The sequence below is a fragment of the Balaenoptera physalus genome (genome assembly GCF_965194825.1).
Source record: "Balaenoptera physalus genome assembly, chromosome: 2".
Lineage (NCBI taxonomy): Eukaryota > Metazoa > Chordata > Mammalia > Artiodactyla > Balaenopteridae > Balaenoptera > Balaenoptera physalus.
In genome coordinates this window covers 84,847,526-84,869,390 of record NC_138883.1, presented here as the reverse complement: position 1 = coordinate 84,869,390, position 21,865 = coordinate 84,847,526, and the positions used below count along the sequence as shown (strand labels likewise).

Sequence of the window (21,865 nt, the reverse complement as noted above, 5' to 3'; positions counted from 1 at the left end):
ATTAGTTGTTACCCCTCACCTCCCTCATACCTCTCCCAGACCTAAACAACCAACAGTCTGAGTATTTCATTTAAATGGTATCATACACCACGTGTTATTTTGTGGCTGGCTTCTTTCACTTAGCATAAATTTTCAAGGGTCATACATGTTGTAGCATGTATCAGTACCTCATTCCTTTTTGTTGCTGTATCATATTGTATTATATAGATATCCCATGTTTTATTTGTCTACTCATCAGTTGATGGACATCTGGGTTGTTTCCACTTTTTGGCTACTATGAATAAAGCTGCTATGAACATTTGTGTATAACTGCTATGAACATTTTGTGTGAACACGTCTTCATTACCTAAGAGTGGAATTGTGGGGTCATATGGTAACTATATGTTTGACTTTTTGAGGAAGTGCCAAACTGTTTTTCAAAGTGACTGCATCATTAACCACAAATTATTTTAAATATTTCTTTAGCTAATACTTTGGATGTATAATTACTTTTAGGAGATATATATTTTTATAGCTTACTAAAATAAGGTGAACACTCTGTAGAAACCACCCAGGTCATGCAGTAGGACTTTGCCTACCATCTCAAAAGATCCTTCATACGCCCCAACTCCATCACAGTCCCTAGCTTCTCTCTAAAAGTAAGCACAATCCTGATAATCATATTATATCTGTATCTCTTCCACATAAAGAATTCTGGTTCTGAAGGATACAGAGGATGTTAGAATATCCTATAACTATTCCTTTGCTTTATCTACTTTATACATGCTGAAGTGTTATAATAGTGATACTAGTAATACTAGTAATCATCACCACCAAGTTATGATTACTGAAAAGAATTTTTTTCTGCATATATTGTCCCCATCCTGTCCACAATTTTTTTTAAAAATATTTATTTATTTATTTAGGCTGCACCTGGTATTAGTTGCAGCATGCGGGATCTTCGTTGTGGCATGCGGGATCCTTTGTTGCAGCGTGCAGGATCTTTTTTTTAGTTGCGGCATGCGGACTTCTCAGTTGCGGCATGCAGGATCTAGTTCCCCAACCAGGGATTGAACCCAGGCCCCCTGCATTGGGAGCGTGGAGTCCTACCCACTGGACCACCAGGGAAGTCCTGTCTCCACAGTTTTTGATAATCATATTATATCTGTATATTTGTGCTTTCTGCTTTCCTTGTTAGATCCTGACTGATATAGGGGTGTACCACATAGTTTTTGAGATATGTCCTAAGAGGGTACCTGTAGTGCTTACTGCAATCATCTGTGATTTCTCCTAGAGAGAGAAAATTACATTGCATGGATTTGTGTGGTCTTATCTGTGTCCTGCCACCCATGTAATGCCTGGAGGTATAAGACAAACCTGTTTTCAGAGATGCAGTTGGAATTAGATGAGGAAAACTTGCAAGGATGTTTTGGAAAATGGTATATTAATGAATTGTAACTGTAGGAAAGGAAGTGGTCTTTGGAGTGATATCTAATAAATAAAACTAGACAGGGCTTCCCTGGTGGCGCAGTGGTTGAGAATCTGCCTGCCAATGCAGGGGACGTGGGTTCGAGCCCTGGTCTGGGAAGATCCCACATGCCGCGGAACAGCTGGGCCCATGAGCCACAATTACTGAGCCTGCGCGTCTGGAGCCTGTGCTCCGCAACAAGAGAGGCCGCGATAGTGAGAGGCCCGTGCACCACGATGAAGAGTGGCCCCCGCTTGCCACAACTAGAGAAAGCCCTCGCACAGAAACAAAGACTCAACACAGCCATAAATAAAAAAAAAAAAAACTAGACAAAATTTGATAACCAAGAAGGAATTAGAAAATTAAAGTCAGACAGATGACCGAAAAGTTGAATGTACACTGAAAATCTCCCTTCAGTAAGGGGGAGAAAAGGCCCAGTCACGATGAACTGCAAAGAGCAGTATTGTTGTATGACTCATTGCGAATGTTTAAAAAACAACATGGAAATCAAAGCACTGCCCATTAATAGTGCTTCTCATTATATGGCATGGGTTAAATATTCTCTTTATTGTAATTTTTCTAAAATCTCAACAATATATCATTTTATTTTCATTCATCTCCATCTGTATTGCAGGCGCTGAATAAGTAATAGGAATTAGGGAAGAATGAGGAATAAATACATGAATTTCAAAAATTGTTCCTGGAAATCATCATGCAACTCTGATCTCAACCTTAAATAAAATAGTGGAATAAATATTTAAAAAGAAAAAATGTGTAAGCCTCTAAAGGATGAAGGAATTCTGACTAATCAACAGCAATGATAAATAATAAATAGTGGACCTTGCCAGATTGGCGTGAGTGGTTTTCTGGGGGGTTTTTGGATTTTAAATTCCAGGAACAAGAGAAGAAGAGAAGTATTAGATATTCTAGATTGGACTATCAGTAAAGCATTTCGAGCTAGCATCTTGTGAAATCTCAATTACGAGATTAATTTATAGTGATTTCCAGGTGAGAGTGGTAACTGGAAACTTTCAAAGAAGGCTTAGAGGAACAAATGAGCAATGACAGGGAATTTTTTAAAACTTTTTCTTTTGTTGTGAAATATTCATAGACATGTATATAATGAAAACGAATTGTTTAAAGAAAACTCTAAAATGAACACCCAGTTCGAGAACTAAAGCGTTGCCAGTAACATAGAACCTTACCTTGTATCATTTTCCGTCACAACTCCCTTCTACTTCCCCACCCCCAGAGATAACCATTTTTCTGACTTTTATGGCAATCATGTCCTTGCTTTTCTTTACAGTGTCACCATTACCTATGAATTCTCCAGCAGACGAGTAGCTTTGCCTGTTTTTGAACTTTATATACATGGAATCATACTGGATATATATATATTTTTTTAAATATTAATTAATTAATTAATTAATTTTGGCTGTGTTGGGTCTTCGTTTCTGTGCGAGGGCTTTCTCTAGTCGCGGCAAGCGGGGGCCACTCTTCATCGCGATGCGCGGACCTCTCACTATCGCGGCCTCTCTTGTTACGGAGCACAGGCTCCAGACGCACAGGCTCAGTAATTGTGGCTCACGGGCCTAGTTGCTCCGCGGCATGTGGGATCCTCCCAGACCAGGGCTCGAACCCGTGTCCCCTGCATTGGCAGGCAGATTCTCAACCACTGCACCACCAGGGAAGCCCTGGATATATTCTTTTGTATATGGCTTTCTTTGTCCGTGCCACGCAGCTTGTGGGATCTCAGGGATTGAACTCCAGCCACTGCACTGAAAGCACTGAATCCTAAGCACTAGACCACCAGGGAACTCCCATGTATCTGGCTTCTTTTTATTCAATATTATTTTGTTGTTATATATTGTGTGTGTCTATGTCTCATTTTCATTGCTATATGGTATCCCATTTTTGGTATATACCACAATTTATCTATCCCATTTTTGTGTATTAGTATTGCTGCAGTAAACAACCCTTCAATCTCACTGGCTTACAGTAACAAACATTTGTTTCTTGCTCTTGATACTTGTAAACTGTATCAGCTTTGGTTCTTTTCCATGTGTTTTCTCATTCCAGGACACAGAGTAAAGGAGCAAACTCTGGGACATGGCTTTTTTTTTAAAATTAATCAATTATTTATTTATTTATTTTTATTTATGGCTTTGTTGGGTCTTCGTTTCTGTGCGAGGGCTTTCTCTAGTTGCGGCGAGTGGGGGCCACTCTTCATCGTGGTGCGCGGGCCTCTCACTATCGCGGCCTCTCTTGTTGCGGAGCACAGGCTCCAGACGTGCAGGCTCAGTAGTTGTGGCTCACAGGCTTAGTTGCTCTGCGGCATGTGGGATCCTCCCAGACCAGGGCTCGAACAGGTGTCCCCTGCATTGGCAGGCAGATTCTCAACCACTGCGCCACCAGGGAAACCCTGGGACATGACTTTTTATGGAAGAGGTAGAAGCAATAGCTCTGACAGAAACTCATGGATATAATATATATTATGTCTACTCTGCCCACAGTCTATTGGCCAAAGCATATGTTATGGCCAAATCAAAAGCTAATTAGGTGGTATGTATATGCCTCCCCCAGGAGGCATGACAAGTCACATGGTGGGAAAAGATATATAGTTCTTTGAAAAGGAAATGTGGTACAATTCATCACCACTATCAATGTTCCCATATTTGGTTGTCACAAACAGTGTTACTATGAGTTTCCTTGTATATGTAGCCTGGTGCAAATGTGCATGAATTTCTCCAGGAGTGGAACTGCTAGTTATGTGTGTTTTCAACTTTACTAGGCATGCCTACTGTTTTTCAAAATGGTTTTACATACCTACCAACAGTGTACAAGAGTTCCAAATGTGCCACATCCTTACTGACTCTAGGTAAAAGTTTTTGAATTTTAGGTAACATAATCTGGTAAGTAAATGGTTATAGCTCATTGTGGTTTTAATTTGCATTTCCCTAAATACTAATGAGATTGAACACTGTTATACATACTAATTGACTAGGAATTTTTTTGTGCCTGTTCAGATCTTTTGCCCATTTTTCTCCTACTCTGTTGTTTCCTTTTTCGCTTATCAAGGTATCCTTTGATGAATAGGAGTTTTTAACTTTGATGATGTCTAGTATATCATTGTTTTCTTTCAGTTAGTGCTTTTTTGTCTTAAGAACGTTTTTACTCCAAGTTTCTGAAGATATTTCCATTGTTATATCCTTTTGGTTCTGCCACTCGCATTTAGGTCTATAATACACCCGGATTGACTTTTAATTTAATTTAATTTTATTATTTTTTTTCATAATTTAAAAATATTTTTATTTATTTTATTTATTTATTTTTGGCTGCTTTGGGTCTTCATTGCTGCGCATGGGCTTTCTCTAGTTGCAGTGAGTGGGGGGCTACTCTTCCTTGCGGTGCTCGGGCTTCTCACTGTGGTGGCTTCTCTTGTTGCAGAGCACGGGCTCTAGGTGCATGGGCTTCAGTAGTTGTAACATGCAGGCTCAGCAGTTGTGGCTCGCAGGCTCTAGAGTGCAGGCTCAGTAGTTGTGGCGCACGGGCTTAGTTGCTCCGCGGCACTCGGGATCTTCCCGGACCAAGGCTCGAATCCGCGTCCCCTGCATCGGCAGGCAGACTCCCAACCACTGCGCCACCAGGGAAGCCCCACAGCATTATTTTTAATTATGAAAAAATTTAGAAATAGCTTAGGCATTATAAGAAGAGTTAAATTAATTATGGTAAATCTACATGAAGCATCCGTTAAAATGCTTATGAAGAATTTTTAATAATGTGGAAAAATGCTCATACTACATTATGCTTTAGAAAGCAATAATCAGCATTACAAATTAAATTTGTTTTTGAAAATCTATAGTAAAACAAGATGGGAAGAAAATGCACCCAAACACTATCAGTGGTCATCTCTGCATTGTGGGATTATGGCTGATTTTTTTTTTTTAAACTCTTTACCCAATTTTCAGTAATGAACACATAGTAATACTTTTTGAATTTGAAAAAGAGCAGTGTGTACTGAAAAAAAAATTCATGTCTCTTGCAGGTAGTGTTAAAACCTGGAAGGAAGTATATAATGTCAAGTATGTATTCTTTTTTTTTTTTTTTTTTATCCTTATAAAAGACTTCTACAGACAAGTTTATTGACCTAGATGGAACATTTTAGAAAAACATTTTCTAAATGTTTACTGTAATGTATATTTAAATTTCCAAATGATAGTTAACCCAGGATTTTACAACTAAGCCTAGAATTTTGTTACCAAATGTAATAAAAAGCTTTTAAAACCCTTTAACAATCAATGGTATAAGTTTCACATTCTCCTGAATATATAAATTTGGTATACTTCACTTCTACTGATAACGTTTGTATTGTTTCTAAGAGACCTTAACTTTTAATTTTCTGGAACATATTATTGTTAAGTCACAAATAGTCTTTTTTTTTTTGGTGATAAGAATGAATAGCAGGAGCATTTGTTAAACCAAATCTAATATGAAACTGACTCGTGAGTAAATTTGAATTTTGAAACAGTAAAATAAGGTTTAATATAAAGCAAAATAAATTTTTTATGTTTATGATCTGCCAATTTCCCAGAAAAAGTTTTGTGGTGACTTTAGTTATATACCAGATATATTCAAATCACCAATGGACAACACATATTTTATTCAGGTGCCATCTGAAAGTTTTAAAAATTTGTTGACATAATATCACTGAACTGTCCACTTTAAAATGGTTGAAATGATAAATTTTCTGTTTTGTGTATTTTACCACAATTTTTAAAAAATGTGTTGTTTTAAGTATGTATTCTTAGTTCCCCATTTCATTACATTCCAAGAAGGAATTCTTAAGTCATTGTAGAGTATGTTCCAGAGAGACCTCGGGATTGGAATTGCAGCTGTTCTCTTCTACACTTAGGATGTTTATGATGGCTGATGCTAATGTTTTTCAGGCTGGTTAAGTCTTATTTATCTGGGTTGTTAGAACTGAGGTAGTTCTTGAGTGAGGGTGATATAGTCGGTTTTCTAAAGTGATTTCCCTGAGGAAGAGGGAGAATTGACAACTCCTACTCAGGTATTCTGTCCTTCAGGAGAACTCTGATGTCCTCCCCCACCACCACCCCAAATTGAGTTAGGAGTGTCACTTAGCTCCCCATGCTTATCACTATCTTTGCACTCACTGCATTGAGTCATACTGATTGGTTTTGGGGTCTGTCTTCCTCAAGCTGCAATCTTTAAGCGAGAACCAGGTCTTGCTCAACTTCGTAGGCCAGTTGTCTGGTACATGGTCAATATTTGATATGTTTGATGAATAAAGGGGGAGCGAATGAATGAATGATGAACAGGTTGTAGGAGATGGCAGGCTGGTACAGTGGAACGGGATTTGATGCTATATCAGAGAGGGGATTTGGCAGGTGGTCACACTGGGGAGTTAAGGGAATGTGTATCAGATTTTAGAGGTGAGACTCTCGGGTGGACCAAATGACACAAGGGAAAGCATTCCTTGTGATGAGGCCAGCCAAGAGGGAATGACAGGAATTTCTACTGCTGAAAAGATAATTTCTCAAGTCTGTGTTTTTCACAGTCTGTCCCAGCGCTGCCAGCATCACAACCACTGTGTACTGATTTAAAATACAGATTTCTGGTCCTCCTGTCAAGCCCTTCCAGTTTTCAGAACTGGGCTTAAGGAATTTGCCTTTGAAAAGCTCCCCAGGTGGTACCCTAAAGTGAGGGGGCTCTGGAGTAGGTGATTTAGTGCTAGCATCTGAGCCCCTGTAATAATTTGCTCTGTAAAACTGTGTGTGAGCCCCTACCCATACAACAAACACTGTGACTTTACCCTCAGAGATTGCTCCTCAGTTAGTTTAGGATGAATCCTGAGAATATATGTAGTTAAAAAGTAGGTGTAGGGACTTCCCTGGTGGCGCAGTGGTTAAGAATCCACCTGCCAGTGCAGGGGACACGGGTTTGATCCCTGGTCCGGGAAGATCCTACATGCCACGGAGCAACTAAGCCCATGTGCTACAACCACTGAGCCTGCGCTCTAGAGCCCGTGCTCCACAACAAGAGAAGCCACCGCAATGAGAAGCCCACGCATTGCAACGAAGAGTAGCCCCTGCTTGACACAACTAGAGAAAGCCAGCACGCAGCAACGAAGACCCAACACAACCAAAAATAAAATAAATAAATAAAAATTAAAAAAAAAAAAGGTGTAGGACTTCCCTGGCAGTCCAGTGGTTAAGACTCTGTGCTTCCACTGCAGAGGCCACGGGTTTGATCCCTGGTTGGGGAGCTAGGATTCCACATGCCGCACAGAGAGGCACACACACAAAAAAGCAAGTCCAGCAAGCACAGAATGTATTTGGACATACCTAGGTGTCCAGTTTGACTGGGGGTGAGAATTTTTTTCCCAGCAATTGATGAAAATATTCTCGGAACCCTCTAATTTGTTATATATTTTGGCCAGTCTGTGATTTATTTACTCTATGCAAAAAATGTGCTAAGTATTGTGAGAAATTAGACATAGCTTTTACGTTAAAGGCTTTTATAATTGGAAAAATAAGATGTGTGGAAATAATTGTTGTAATAACATAGCTCTCAGAGTCACATGCTGGGACCTTCTAGTAAGGATCTAAGAATGGGGGAGATCAGGATCAAGCAGGGGGTGCTGGGATGAAGCCCCATCATTGAGTCCAAAGAACATAATTTTGGGATTGGTCTCTGAAGATCCCAAAGTGAGGGGTCAGGACATGGTTGCAGGATTTCTTATCAGTGCAGATACTGGCCAACAAGTAGAAAAGAGAGAATCATATGAGTCAGTGTAAGCAATACTGCAAGAAATGATAGTTTGAAACTGTGTAAGGGGTCAGAGCTTTGGCTGAGAAATATGCTCCAGGGGCAGGCTGCAACCCTGGCAGGAAACTGGAGTGAGAACCAGGGACCTAGGCCAGAAGTCTTTGTCTAGACTGCACATTGGAGGGGTAAACAGGAAGGCTCAATTCATTGTTCCTGCAGCCATCCAAGACTGTTCACACAAGGCCTAGGGCAGAAGACACATCCCCATTAGAGGACAAGGAACAGAAATTGTGCCAGGCAAGGTCCTCATTAGTTTGGGGCTGGTGGGGCAAAGTCTGCAAATAGCAGGCTCTCAGTGCCTACAAATGTCTGGGACGAGCTGGAACAAGCAGGAAGCAGTTCATGTAAGAATGGGACTTTTGCATAAGAGAGGTATAGATCCAATTTGACTGGAGTTAACAAGAGAGTAGGGGGAATCAAAAAGAGTTTCACGGAGGAGTGAGAATTTGAAAAGAGCTTGAGAAATCAATGCTAAGTTTGAAAAATGAAACTTACTGGTCTGAGTTAACAAGGTCACATCTGGAGCCCTTCTTATGATTAAAATTATGTAGCAATTCATCAAAATTGTGGCCTAGTGACAGAGTTAAATTATTTTCATTATTTGTATGCAATTGAATCCTAGAATTTTTCAAAAATCTGAAACTGAGCAGGATCCCATGGGGCCCTCCTGGGTATAAAATCCTCTGTGTTCCCGATTACTTGTTTGTAGGAAATAGGCTTCAGCCCCCTAGACTTTCCCTGAGTTCCAAAGGGCAGATTCAAACAATTGCTAATCATGGAAGTGAAGGGATGCAGAAACAAAGGAGGAGCAGTCAAGAAACAATAGTACATGATGGGGCAAGGTCGTGGTTCCTCCCAAACGAATATACCTAACAATATCTTTGAGTTCTGCAGCAACTAAGGCCCCCACCCGGGTGGAGGATGGTAACTTCAGGCTGAGCACAAGATTCCTGGAACACCACCTTGTTACCTTACCACTAACCAATCAGAAGAAACTCACACACACCCTGCAGCCCTCACCTCAAATTTTACCTATAAAAACTCCTCCCTGAAAACCACTGGAGGCGTTTAGGATTTTTGGGCCTGAGCCAATCATTCTCCTTGCTTGGCCTTGCAATAAACTTTTCTCTGCTCCAAACTCAGTTTGAACAGTTTGTTTGGCCTCACTGTGTGACACAAACTTCTGTTTGGTAACAATTTCCGAATATATACTGTTTTATTCTAGTGACTTTTTTTTCCTGGTATAGAGACAGGAAGGAAGGGGGCAGGACACAACAGTTAAAAGAATGACACAGCTGCTGAGAATATGACAAAAACTGGTTAGAACCAACTAGGCCCAAGATGGTAGAAGATTTGACTTCCGGTAGACCTTGAGACTCATTATACGTTCATTGTAATATATTAGCATGCTAAATGACTCACCCACAGGTGCCATGACAGTTCCAAGGCTGACCATAAAAGGTCAAAAAGTGGGCTGTGGCCCAATTGCTGGAAATCCCTGCCCATTCCCCAAAATAGTTAAAATAATCCTCCCATTCCTTACTGTATGAAATTACCCAGCTCATAAAAACTAACAACCCCATACCCCAGGGCCCGCTCTCACCTTCTGAGAGGGACCACATTCTGCCTATGGAATGTGCATCTCTCTAAATAAACTTGCTTTCACTTTACTCTGGCTCGCTCTTGAATTCTTTCCTACCTGAAGTCAAGCACACCCTCACTTGGTGGCCCATCCCAGGAACTCACCTGAGACCTGGGAAATGACCATTCTCTCGCTCCCCCTTCTCCTGTAATAGTATCTTACTATAAAAATATCAAACATACACAAAAGTTATTTTACAACGAATACTACATCAACCACCTAGATTCTACAACTGCCACCTTATATATATATTTATATATATATATATATATATATATACATTTTATATATATATATATTTTATTTTTATATATATATTTTTTAAATTTATATATATAAATATATATATATATATATTTTAAATTTATTTATTTATTTATCCTCTCTGTGTTCTGATTTCTTGTTTGTAGGAAATAGGCTTCAGCCCCCTAGACTTTCCCTGTGTTCCAAAGGGCAGATTCAAACAATTGCTAATCATGGAAGTGATTATATATATATTTTTAAAAATATATATATATTTTAAATTTATTTAAATTTATATATATATATTTTAAATTTATTTATTTATTTTTGGCCGTGTTGTGTCTTTGTTGCTGTGCGCGGGCTTTCTCTAGTTGCGGCGAGCAGGGGCTACTCTTCGTTGCGGTGCGCGGGCTTCTCATTGCGGTGGCTTCTCTTGTTGCGGAGCACGGGCTGTAGGCACATGGGCTTCAGTAGTTGTGGCATATGCGCTCAGTAGTTGTGGCTCGCGGCTCTAGAGTGCAGGCTCAGTAATTGTGGCGCATGGACTTAGTTGCTCCACGGCATGTGAGATCTTCCCGGACCAGGGCTCAAACCCGTGTCCCCTACACTGGCAGGCGAATTCTTCTTTTTTTAAAAAATAAATTTATTATTTATTTATTTATTTATTTTTGGCTGCATTGGGTCGTCATTGCTGCACACGGGCTTTCTCTAGTTGCAGCCAGTGGGGGCTACTCTTTGTTGTGGAGCACTGGCTTCTCACTGCGGTGGCTTCTCTTGTTGCGGAGCACGGGCTCTAGGTGTGTGGGCTTCAGTAGTTGTGGCATGCGGGCTCAGTGGTTGTGGCTCGCAGGCTCTAGAGCACAGGCTCAGTAGTTGTGGCTCACAGGCTTAGTTGCTTCGCGGTATGTGGGATCTTCCCAGACCAGGGCTCAAACCTGTGTCCCCTGCATTAGCAGGCGGATTCTTAACCACTGCACCACCAGGGAAGCCCGCCACTTTATATTTTGATGGTTTTCAGAGTAAGTTAAAGACAACAGAACACTTCACCCCAAACACTTGAACATACATAATATTAAGCAGTGTTCAGCATTTGGTTATTTATTTATTTTTAGGTAAAATTTACATACCATGAAATGTGCAATCATAAATGTACCATTTGATGAGTTACAGCAAATATTCACAACTATGCAACCAAAATCCTCTATCAAGATTCAGAAGATCCAGAGCATTAGTCCAGAAAGTTCCTTCATACCCCTTCTCAGAAACATTGCCTCCACCTTTCAGAAGCAACCTCTGTTCTGTTTTTTCCATCATAGATCAGTTTTGCCTATCCTAGAACTTCATGGAAACATATTATACAACATGCGCTTTTTTTTTTTTTAATGAATTTATTTTACTTATTTATTTATTTTAGCCGCGTTGGGTCTTCGTTGCTGCACACAGGCTTTCTCTAGTTGTGGTGAGCGGGGGCTACTCGTTGTTGTGGTGCACGGACTTCTCACTCTGGTGGCTTCTCTTGTTGCTGAGTACGGGCTCTAGGCATGTGGGCTTCAGTAGTTGTGGTATGCAGGCTCAGTAGTTGTGGCTCATGGGCTCTAGAGCGCAGGCTCGGAAGTTGTGGCACATGGGCTTAGTTGCTCCGTGGCACGTGGGATCTTCCCGGACCAGGGCTCGAACCCGTGTTCCCTGCACTGGCAGGCAGATTCTTAACCACTGTGCCACCAGGGAAGCCCCAACATGTGCTCTTTTGTGTAAGGCTTCTTTCATTCAGTGTAATGTTTTTGAGATTTATACACGTTGTCCTATGTAATTTGTTCCTTTTTGTTAAAAAACAGCATTTCATTCTATGTTTATACAGCAGCTTATATTTTTTGGTTTGAATGTTTTTTTTATTTTGACATAATTTCAGATTATAGAAAAGTTGCAAGAATAGTACAAAGAATTCTAGATATCCTTCATCCAGATTTTCCAAATGTTAACATTTACCTATACTTGCTTTATCCTTCTCTTTCGCTCTCTTTTTCTGAATCATGTCAAGTTGCAGACATGACATCCCTTTACTCCTGAATACTTCAGTGTATATTACCTAAAAACAAACAAGAAATTCTCTCATATAACCAGAGTGCATTTAACAAAATCAGGAGATGAGAGTAGTATAGTACTATTTTATAAGCTAAAGACTTTGTTCAGATTTTGCCAGTTGTCTCAGTAATATCTTTAATAGCAAAAGAAAATCTAAAAATGTGTGTAGCATTTGTTATCATGTCTTTTTAGTCTTCATTCTGGAACAATTCCTGAGTCTTTATTCGTATTTCATGACATTGACAGTTTTTGAAGAATATAGGCAAGTTATTTTTTTAATTAGGCTTTTATTTTGAGATAATTGTAGAGTTGCATCAGTTGTAAGGCATAATACAAAGAGATCCCATATATCCTTTACCCATCTGGCCCAGTGGTAACATCTTGCAAAACTATAGCACAATATCAAAACCCAGATATTGACACTGATACAGTCAAGATACAGAACATTTCCATCACCAGAAAGATCCCTCATGTTGCTCTTTTATAGCCACCCCCATTTCTCTCCCACCCCTACCCTGATAAGCAGTAATCTGTTCTCCGTTTCTATAATTTCATCATTTCAATGAGGTTATATAAATAGAACTACTGTACATAGTATGCAGCCTTTTGGATTGGTTTTTTTCACACAGCATAGTTCTCTGGAGATTCACCCAGGTTGCTGTATGCATCAGTAGTTCCCTTTTGCTGAGTAGTGTTCCATGGTTTGGATCTACCACAGTTTGTTCAACCATTCACCTGTTGACAGACATCTGGGTGGTTTCCAATTTTTTTAATGTTATGAATAAAGCTGCTATAAACATTTGTGTTCAGGTTTTTATGTGAACATTAAGTCTTTACTTCTCTGGGATAAATGCCCAGGAGTGCAACTGCTGGGTCGTATGGCAATTACATATTTACTTTTGTTTTGTTTTTTTTGACCGCACGGCATGTGGGATCTTAGTTCCCTGACCAGGGATTGAACCTGTGCCCCTTGCATCAGAAGTGCGGAGTCTTAACCACTGGACCACCAGGGAAGTCCCACATATTTAGTTTTTGAAGAAACTGCCAGATTGTTGTTGAAAGTGGCTATACCATTTTGCTTTCCAAGCAGCAATGTATGTGTAATCCAAACTATCAGTAACACTTGGTACATACTGTCTGTATTTTTTATTTTCGCAGTGTGAGTGGGGTGAGGTGGTACTTCATTGTGATTTTATTTTGCACTTCCTTAATGGCTAGTGATGTTGAACATTGTTTCATGTGTTCATTTGCCATCTGTGTGACTTCTTGGTTGAAATGTCTCTTCATGTCTTTGGTCCGTGGATTGTTTGCTTCTGGATTGTTTGCTATTTGGATTGTTTGCTTTTTACTGTGGAGTTTGTTGTTGTTGTAGGAAGAGCTAGCATTTTTTCTTTTGACTGGTAGATGTTTAGAATGATCCATTCAAGGAAGATTGTTTATTCCAGTTTGATGAAGTCCATATCCTTTGTGTACTGACGTAGACACTGGTGGGACGCATGATATTTCCAGATCAAACCATGCAGGTTTAGGGAGCGCAGCAGCAAGAGTGAGAATCTTGGCTGAGTTTTCGTATGTAACTCCAGTAGAACTGCTGCCGACACATCTTGTTTTCATGGATGCAACAAGACAAAAGGCTACTGGTCAGTTTTGAGAATTTTTTTTATGGTCTAGATACTTGTATTTGTCAGATATATGGTTTGTAAGTATTTTCTTACAGTCTGTAGCTTGTCTTTTCATCCTCTTAACAGGGTCTTTCATAGAGCAGAAGTTTTTCATTTTGACGAAGTAAAATTTGTCAGTTTATTTTATGGATAACAATTTTGGTTTAAAGTCTAAAAACTCTTTGCTTTATTGTATATCCCAAAGATTGTCAGCAATATTTTTTCCTAAAAGTTGTATAGTTTTACAATTTACATTTGACGGACTTTCCTGGTGGTCCAGTGGGTAAGACTCTGCACTACCAATGCAGGGGGCCCAGGTTCAATCCCTGGTCGGGGAACTAGATCCTGCACGCATGCCGCAACTAAGACCCAGCAAAGCCAAAATAAATAAATAAATAAATAATAAATATTTTTTTAAAAACCAATTTACATTTGAGTCCATGATATACTTTATGTTAATTCTTTATGTGATGTGAAACTTAGGTCAAGGCTCATTTTTCTACCTATGGATGTCTAGTTACGCCAACACCATTTGTTGAAAAGACTCTTTCTTCCATTGATTTGCTTTTTTCAATTCAGTTAGTGTTTGTGATCTGGGATTAGGCAATGCTTGCCTAGATATCACACCAAAAGCACAAGCAACAAAAGAAAAAATATATAATAATTGGACTTTATCAAAATTAAAATCTTTTGTGCTTCATAGGATACAATGCTAGATTTACACCCAAGTATTTGTTTCCTTTTTTTTTTTTTGAGAGATTTAAATGGTATTGTATTTTAATTTCAGTGTCCATATGTTTATTGCTAGTATATAAAAATGCAGTTGATTTTTTTTATGGTTTTCTTGTATCCTGAAACCTTGATGACCTCACATATTGCTTCTTAGATTTTTTTTTTTTTTGGAGATTCTTTGGTTTTTCTGTGTAGACAATCATGTCATCTCCAGTGGGACAGTTTTATGTATTCCTTTCCAATCAGAATGCCTTTTATTTTCATTACTTGCCTTATTGCATTTCTTGAACTTCCAGCACTCTGTTGTCTTATATATTTCCTCTACATATATTTAGAACATCAGACAGTGATTGTCTTAGCCCATTTGTGCTGCTGTAAAAAAATACCATAGACTGGGTGGCTTATAAACAACAGAAATTTATTTCTCACAGTTCTGGAGGCTGAAAGTCCAAGATCAGGGTGCCAGCATGGCTGGGTTCTGGTGAAGACCCTCTTCTGGGTTGCAGACGCTGGTTTCTCACTGTGTCCTCCCATGGTGGAAGGGGCTAGGGAGCTCTGTGAAGTCTCTTTTATAAAGCTTTTTTTTTTTTTAAAGTATTTATTTATTTATTTATTTATTTAGGCTGCACTGTGTCTCAGTTGTGGCATGTGGGATCTTTTAAGTTGCGGCATGCAGACTTCTTAGTTGCGGCATGCGGGATCTAGTTCCCCGACCAGGGATCGGACCCAGGCCCCCTGCATTGGGAGCGTGGAGTCTTACCCACTGGACCACCAGGGAAGTCCCTATAAAGGTTTTTATAAAGCTCTTTTATTCACAAGAGCTCCCCCTCATGACCTAATCACCTTCTTCTGCTAAGCCTAAAGACTCTACCTCCTAATACCATCAACTTGGGCATTAGGTTTTCAACATAAGAATTTTGATAGTTTTATTTATTTATTTATTTACTTGGCTGCTCCAGGTCTTAGTTGTGGCATGTGGGATCTTCGTTGGAGCACTCAGGATCTTTAGTTGAGGCATGCAGGATCTAGTTCCCTGACCAGGGATCGAACCTGGGTCCCCTGCACTGGGAGCTCGGAGTATTAACCACTGGACCACCAAGGAAGTCCCTCAACTCAAGAATTTTGGGGAGACACAAACATTCAGCCCATAGCAGTGATGTAATTTTTGCTTCAACTGTGAAACATAATCAAGAGGAATATGTATGACAAACATACAACAAAAACTGAGTCAAAATCAAGAGGAGAAAAAAAGCCTATTGTATTTACCTATATTTTTAATTATCATAGATTTTTCTTTTTCTTTCTGAGTTTCCACGTTTCCTTCTTTTATAATTTCCTTTGTTTAGAGAACTCCTTTACTCATTCTTTTAGGATAGGTCTGGTGACTACAAATTCTCTTAGTTTTTCTTCATCTGACAATGTCTTGATTTCCATTTCATTCCTGAAGGGCATTTTCACTGGGTATAGGATTCCCGAGTTGTCAATCTTTCATCACTGGAAAAATATTGTACCACTTTCTTCTGGCCTCCACAGTTTCTGATAAGAAATCCACTCTCATTCGAATTATTTTTTTCTGAAAGGTAATGTGTCAACTCTGTCACCCTAGTGTTGGCTTCTATTGATTGTCTTTTTTCATTCAGTTTGAGATCTTGGTTCTTGGTGATTCTCCACTGAAACCTGGACATTTTCATATTATGTCTTTAAATATGACTCTGGGTCTTATCTAAACCTATTTTATTTTTTTAAAATTTATTTTATTTATTTATTTATTTTTGGCTGTGTTGGGTCTTCGTTGCTGCGCGCAGGCTTTTCTCTGCTGCGGCAGAGAGCTGCGGCAAGCAGACTCTTCGTTGTGGTGCACGGGCTTCTCATTGCGGTGGCTTCTCTTGTTGTGGAACACGGGCTCTAGGCATGCAGGCTTCAGTAGTTGTGGCGCACAGGCTTAGTTGCTCTGCAGCATGTGGGATCTTCCCGGACCAGGGCTTGAACCCGTGTTCCCTGCACTGGCAGGCGGATTCTTAACCACTGTGCCACCAGGGAAGCCCTAAATCTATTTTAGTTGGCCTTCTCTGACACCACTCCAGCAAGGGAACGTAAGGGGTGCCATCTTGTTACCGCCAGGTGGAGGTAGAAATCCAGGTTCCTCACTTGGTTTCCATTGATATTAAATGAAGGGGCTCATCATTACTGCTGATTGGGGGGTTGGAGTTCCAGATCTTCTCATGGTCTCCACTGATGCCTTGGGGTAGTGATCCTTGTTATTCCCAGATGGGGATGAAAGTCCTGGCTCCCCACTTGGCTTTCTCTGATGTCACCCTACAGGGTTGTTGAGGCACCTTGTTACAGGCTGCAAGGGTGGAAGTCTAGACTCCCCGCAGCCTTTGTTGGCAAGAATATAGGCCGGGCCACAGTTTTTTTCTGTGGTATTTGGCTGGAGTTAAATGGTTACTGCTTGAAAATTTTCAGTCTTGCTAGATGGCCCCTTTCCTGGTCCTTTAGCTAAGAAGCAGGCTTTTGTTGGGGCTTTCTTATCTGCACCCATTGGTTTCACGGTTGCCAGCTTCTTCAGATCCAAGTCTGATCCATGAGACAAAAAGAAAATCCAGGGAACTTGCCAACATGTCATTCCTTGGGTCCTGAGGTTCTCTCCACGTTTTAGAGTCTTATGTTTGTTTTCTATATAGTGTTTAGGGGTTTTAGTTGTAATTAGTACAAGGAATAGGGAAATTTATCTATTCCACCTTTCTGGGAATCCAGTTATTTTGTGAATTAATGTTTCTCTATCTGAGTTTCTCTGATATTCTCTCGTGATTAGATTTGGGTTACACTAATTTAGCCACAGTTCCACAGAAGTGCATCACAGCAGAAGGCACATGCGGTCAATTAACATCGTTACCAGTGATACTAACTTTGTTAGCTTTGATCGGTTGGTTAAGGTGATGTTTGCCAGGCTTCTCCACTATGACATTACTTTTTTACTTTTTATAGTTAATAAGTATTTTGTAGGGAGATATTCTGAGACTGTGTAAATATCTTCTTACTCTTCAAACTTTCACCAGCCAAAACATACATACATTGATGACACTTGCCTGAATCAATTATTATGATGGGTTTTAAAAAAATGTTTATTGAAAAATAGGTGATTTAAAATGTGTTAGTTTCAGGTATACAGTAAAGTGATTCAGTTATACATGTATATAAATATAAACATACATATATATTCTTTTTTACATTCTCTTCCATTATAGGTTATTATAGATATTGAGTATAGTTCCCTGTGCTATACAGTAGGTCCTTGTTGGTTATCTATTTTATATAGTAGTGTGTAATGACAGGTTTCAAATGATGATTTTCCAATTCTATCATTCCTTCCTCATTTATTAATTTACATTTAACTAAAGAAGAGCTTTCCCTTCTCCACCATTCATTCACTTATTCCCTCATTTATCTATATATACATTTATATCAGCTTATTTATTCTTATATTGTAAATAATAATCTCTCACTATTATTATTTATTTTGATGCTCAAATTGTCCCATATTTGACCAGTGGGATCCCCCCTTTAGTTACCTCCTGTCTCTCTGCGACGTATCTTTCTTCAAAGACAACATGATTGTCTATGTAGAAAATCCCAAAGGATCTACCAAAAAGCTACTAGAACTATAAGTGAATATTACAATGTTGTAGGACACAAGATTTATATATAAAAATCAATCATATTTCTATACAATAGCAATAAGCAACTGGAAATTAAAATGTTAAAAATACCATTTACAATAGCAAAAAAATCACAGAATACTTAGTGATAAAACTAAGAAAATATATACAAGATTGGTATTTTGAAACTACATTGATGACAGAAATTAAAGAAGACTTAAATAAATGGAGAGACATACTTTGTTTATGTATTGGAAGAGTCAATATTGTTAAGCTGTTAATTCTTCCCAAATTTATCTATGGATTCAACATAAACCCTATCAAAATCCCAGGAGCCTTTTGGGATAGAAATTGGTAAGCTGACTCTAAGATTTAATATGAAAAAACAAAGGATCCAGAATATTGTGGAAACAATTGGAAATCCATATGCTAAAAAATAAACCTTGACCCTTGCCTTGCAACAGATCAAAACAAACAAACAAACAATCTGATATTAAAAATGGGCAGAGGAGCTGAATAGACATTTTTCCAAAGAAAACATACAAATTATCAATAGGTTCATGAAAAGGTGCTCAACATCACTAATTAGCAGGAAAATACAAATCAAAACCACAGCGAGAGGCTTCCCTGGTGGCGCAGTAGTTAAGAATCCACCTGCCAACGCAGGGAACACGGGTTCGAGCCCTGGCCCGGGAAGATCCCACATGCCGCGGAACAACTAAGCCTGTGCGCCACAACTACTGAGCCTGCACTCTAGAGCTCACGTGCCACAACTGCTGACCCCGCATGCCACAACTACTGAAGCCTGCGCACCTAGAGCCCGTGCTTCGCAACAAGAGAAGCCACCGCAATGAGAAGCCCGCGCACCGCAACGAAGAGCAGCCCCCGCTCGCCGCAACCAGAGAAAGCCCGTGCACAGTAACGAAGACCCAACGCAGCCAAAAATAAAAATAAATAATAAAATTACAAAATTAAAAAAAAAAACCACAGTGAGATATCATCTTACACGTTAGAATGATTATTATAAAAAAGACAAGAGCTAACAAGTGCTGGTAAGGGTGTGGAGGAAAGGGAATATTTGTGCACTGCTGGTAGGATCAGAAATTGGTACTGCCACTATGGAGGGGCTTCAAAAAATTAAAAATAGAACTATATTATCAGTAATCCCACTTCTGGGTTTATTCCCAAGGGAAATGAAAATGGGATCTTGAAGAGACCTGCATTCCCATGTTCAGTGGCATTATTCATAATAGCCAAGATATGGAAACAACCTGTCCGTTTGATATTTCCTCTTAGTTAGCTTAGTAGTCAGCTTACGAGTAGACAGAGAAAACTTTAAATGCCTTGAACCTATAATCCAGACCTTTCCAAAGGGCTGTGTGTGTGTTTTGAGGTATACCTCCAATGATCCAGCTTGCTCTTCTGGCTTACATACTGTCACCGGCAAAGCCTGTTAACAATTTCCAGGAAATAAAAATAGCATCTGGGTAATAAAATAAAACTAACTTTTTTTTCCTTTGTGCTTAGTCTAGTTTCACTTGCTCATTGTGTGCCATGTGCAGAGGCCTTCGTAAAGGGGACGTATACCTGGATGAGCCCTCCTTCTCCATCAGGGACCTGCCTCAAAGGGAATCCTGGAAGGTTGTTGGACCCTGGCTGGAAATTTAGTCACACAAATACCACCAGATTCGACCCAAATAAGATTTCTGTTCGGGAGATTTGGAACCAGCCCCAAACTGTTAATGGATTGCTCAAAAGACCAAAATAGGAGGCATCCAAATGGTGCAGACTGCGATATAGCTGGGGGTCTGCCTTGAATTTGTAACAGCCTGTGCTTAAGACAGTCCCTCCTCAGTCAGAATATCCCACAGGAGGTAAGACCGGACTGCCTCTGGACCAGAGCAGCTTAGGCACGTTAGTTCCTAACCAACTTGGTCTGTTAGGGAGTGGCACAGCTCTCTGAGTCAGGGGTCTTCTTTTTCCTCCTTTCAGCCAAAAAGGAGGTGTTTCAGACTTCCTACCAGGTGAGAGCTAAAAGCACGAGGGAGTCCCATGGGGTACTCACCAGACCGCTGGGGCAGCTGGTATTCTGTGCTGATGCCAGGAGGAGAGCTCGTGGAACCTCAGTCGATAATCACCCAAGGCTCACCTCACAAGTTGGGGGGGGGGCAGTGGGTGTTTCTTGTTCTGGCCAGCAGCTCACAGGTCTTCCAGATATTGGGGTTCCTGGTCTTATAAAGGGCTCACAGGGCTCCCCTGCCTACTTCAGAGAAACTAGCACCAGGCAGCAGGAAAAAAACCTGTCAATTGGAATAAGATAAAGGAAATCATCAGGAGCCAACAGAAAACCTTTCAGCATTCCTAGAGTGCTCAGGCAATGCCTCCAAATCTATACCACCACTGACCCTGAGTCACTGGAAGGGAGTGCAATCCTGAGGTCCTATTCAATTTCCCAAAGTGACCTGGACATGAGGCGTAAGCTTCAGAAACTGGAAATAGAACCAGACAGCCCTGCCTCTCGCCTGGTCGGGGTTGCCTACCAGGTGTTTAATAACCAAGATACAGAGGAGGAAAAGTCAGAGGATAAAAAGGTCTGGAGGCAAGTCCACTTGCTGGCTGTTGCCCTCCAATGTCAACTGGTCTGGACTAACTGCCCTCAGAAACTCTCAACTCCCGTGAGTGACTGCTGGCCCACACTGAGGGATAGCAAGGCAAGGAAAGCAGACCCAATCAGTGTGCCATATGTAAACAAGAGGGACACTGGAAGGGAGAATACCCTCGACCCCCTGAAAGGTGACGGAAATGGCAGGTACCAGCCATTACCTTCGAAGGCAGATGATCCAAATAGGTGAAGAATGATGGGGCCAGGGGACACCTAAGCTGGCACTCCAACTGACCCCTAAGGAATCCCTGCTGACATTGGACATAGGGAGAAAGCCCATCAACACCTGTGCCACTTACTTGATTCTGAACACCAGATCAGGCAAACTCAGTCACAAGAGTTGTAAAATTATGGGGGTATCAGGGAAGGCCCAAGAATGAGCATTCATAGAACCATTCGAATGTAAAGTGGATAAACACATTCTCACTCATTCCTTCCTGTATGTCCCTGAATGCCCTATACCCCTGCTAGGAAGAGATGGCCTACATATGTTGGGGGCTAACTATCCAACTAATGGGAGACAAACGAGATGGGCATTCCCCTAGACAGGGGCACAAGGTGATAATGGTAATGGCTGAGGAAAAACCTCCCTAGACAGAGCAAACGACCTCCTTGGAGTAAATCCTGAGGTCTAGGCACAGGGACGGGTGGGACTAGCTGTAGGAGCCAGTCCCGTGATAGTCCATCTAAAACCCGGACATACATTGCCGTCCCAGATTTAGCTCAAATATCCCAAACTAGGGTGTCCTACCTAGGCTTCATTCTCACAGGTCAGAGAAGCCTACCCTAGAAAAGAAAAGAAGCCCTTTGCAGCCTCACCCATCCTAAAACTGGAAGACAGCTTAGGGGTTTCCTGAGGATGGCTGGGTTTTGCTGCATCTGGATCCC

General features: G+C 40.4%; 1 protein-coding gene and 1 long non-coding RNA gene across 7 annotated transcripts in view; one reads left to right on the top strand and one right to left on the bottom strand.

The window, feature by feature from the left end:
- Positions 1-21,865, bottom strand: part of LOC309654871 — a 59,008-nt gene that overhangs the window by 18,771 nt on the left and 18,372 nt on the right. For 2 of the 3 annotated variants that reach the window (XR_014260474.1, XR_014260475.1), the window contains exon 5: positions 20,381-20,615. This is a non-coding gene — a long non-coding RNA (uncharacterized lncRNA). Of the gene's footprint in view, positions 1-12,491; positions 19,766-20,380; positions 20,616-21,865 lie in introns of those variants that run through there. The other variant, XR_014260476.1, reaches the window with a different exon arrangement.
- EXD1 (exonuclease 3'-5' domain containing 1) overlaps positions 1-21,865 on the top strand; it is an 88,943-nt gene that overhangs the window by 53,856 nt on the left and 13,222 nt on the right. For 2 of the 4 annotated variants that reach the window (XM_082449342.1, XM_082449341.1), the window contains one exon: positions 2,082-10,184. The exons of the other annotated variants lie outside the window; for them this stretch is intronic. In XM_082449342.1, coding sequence (XP_082305468.1) covers positions 2,082-2,096 — 15 coding nt within the window. In that variant the 3' untranslated portion in view covers positions 2,097-10,184. Of the gene's footprint in view, positions 1-2,081; positions 10,185-21,865 lie in introns of those variants that run through there. 4 annotated transcript variants of the gene reach the window in all.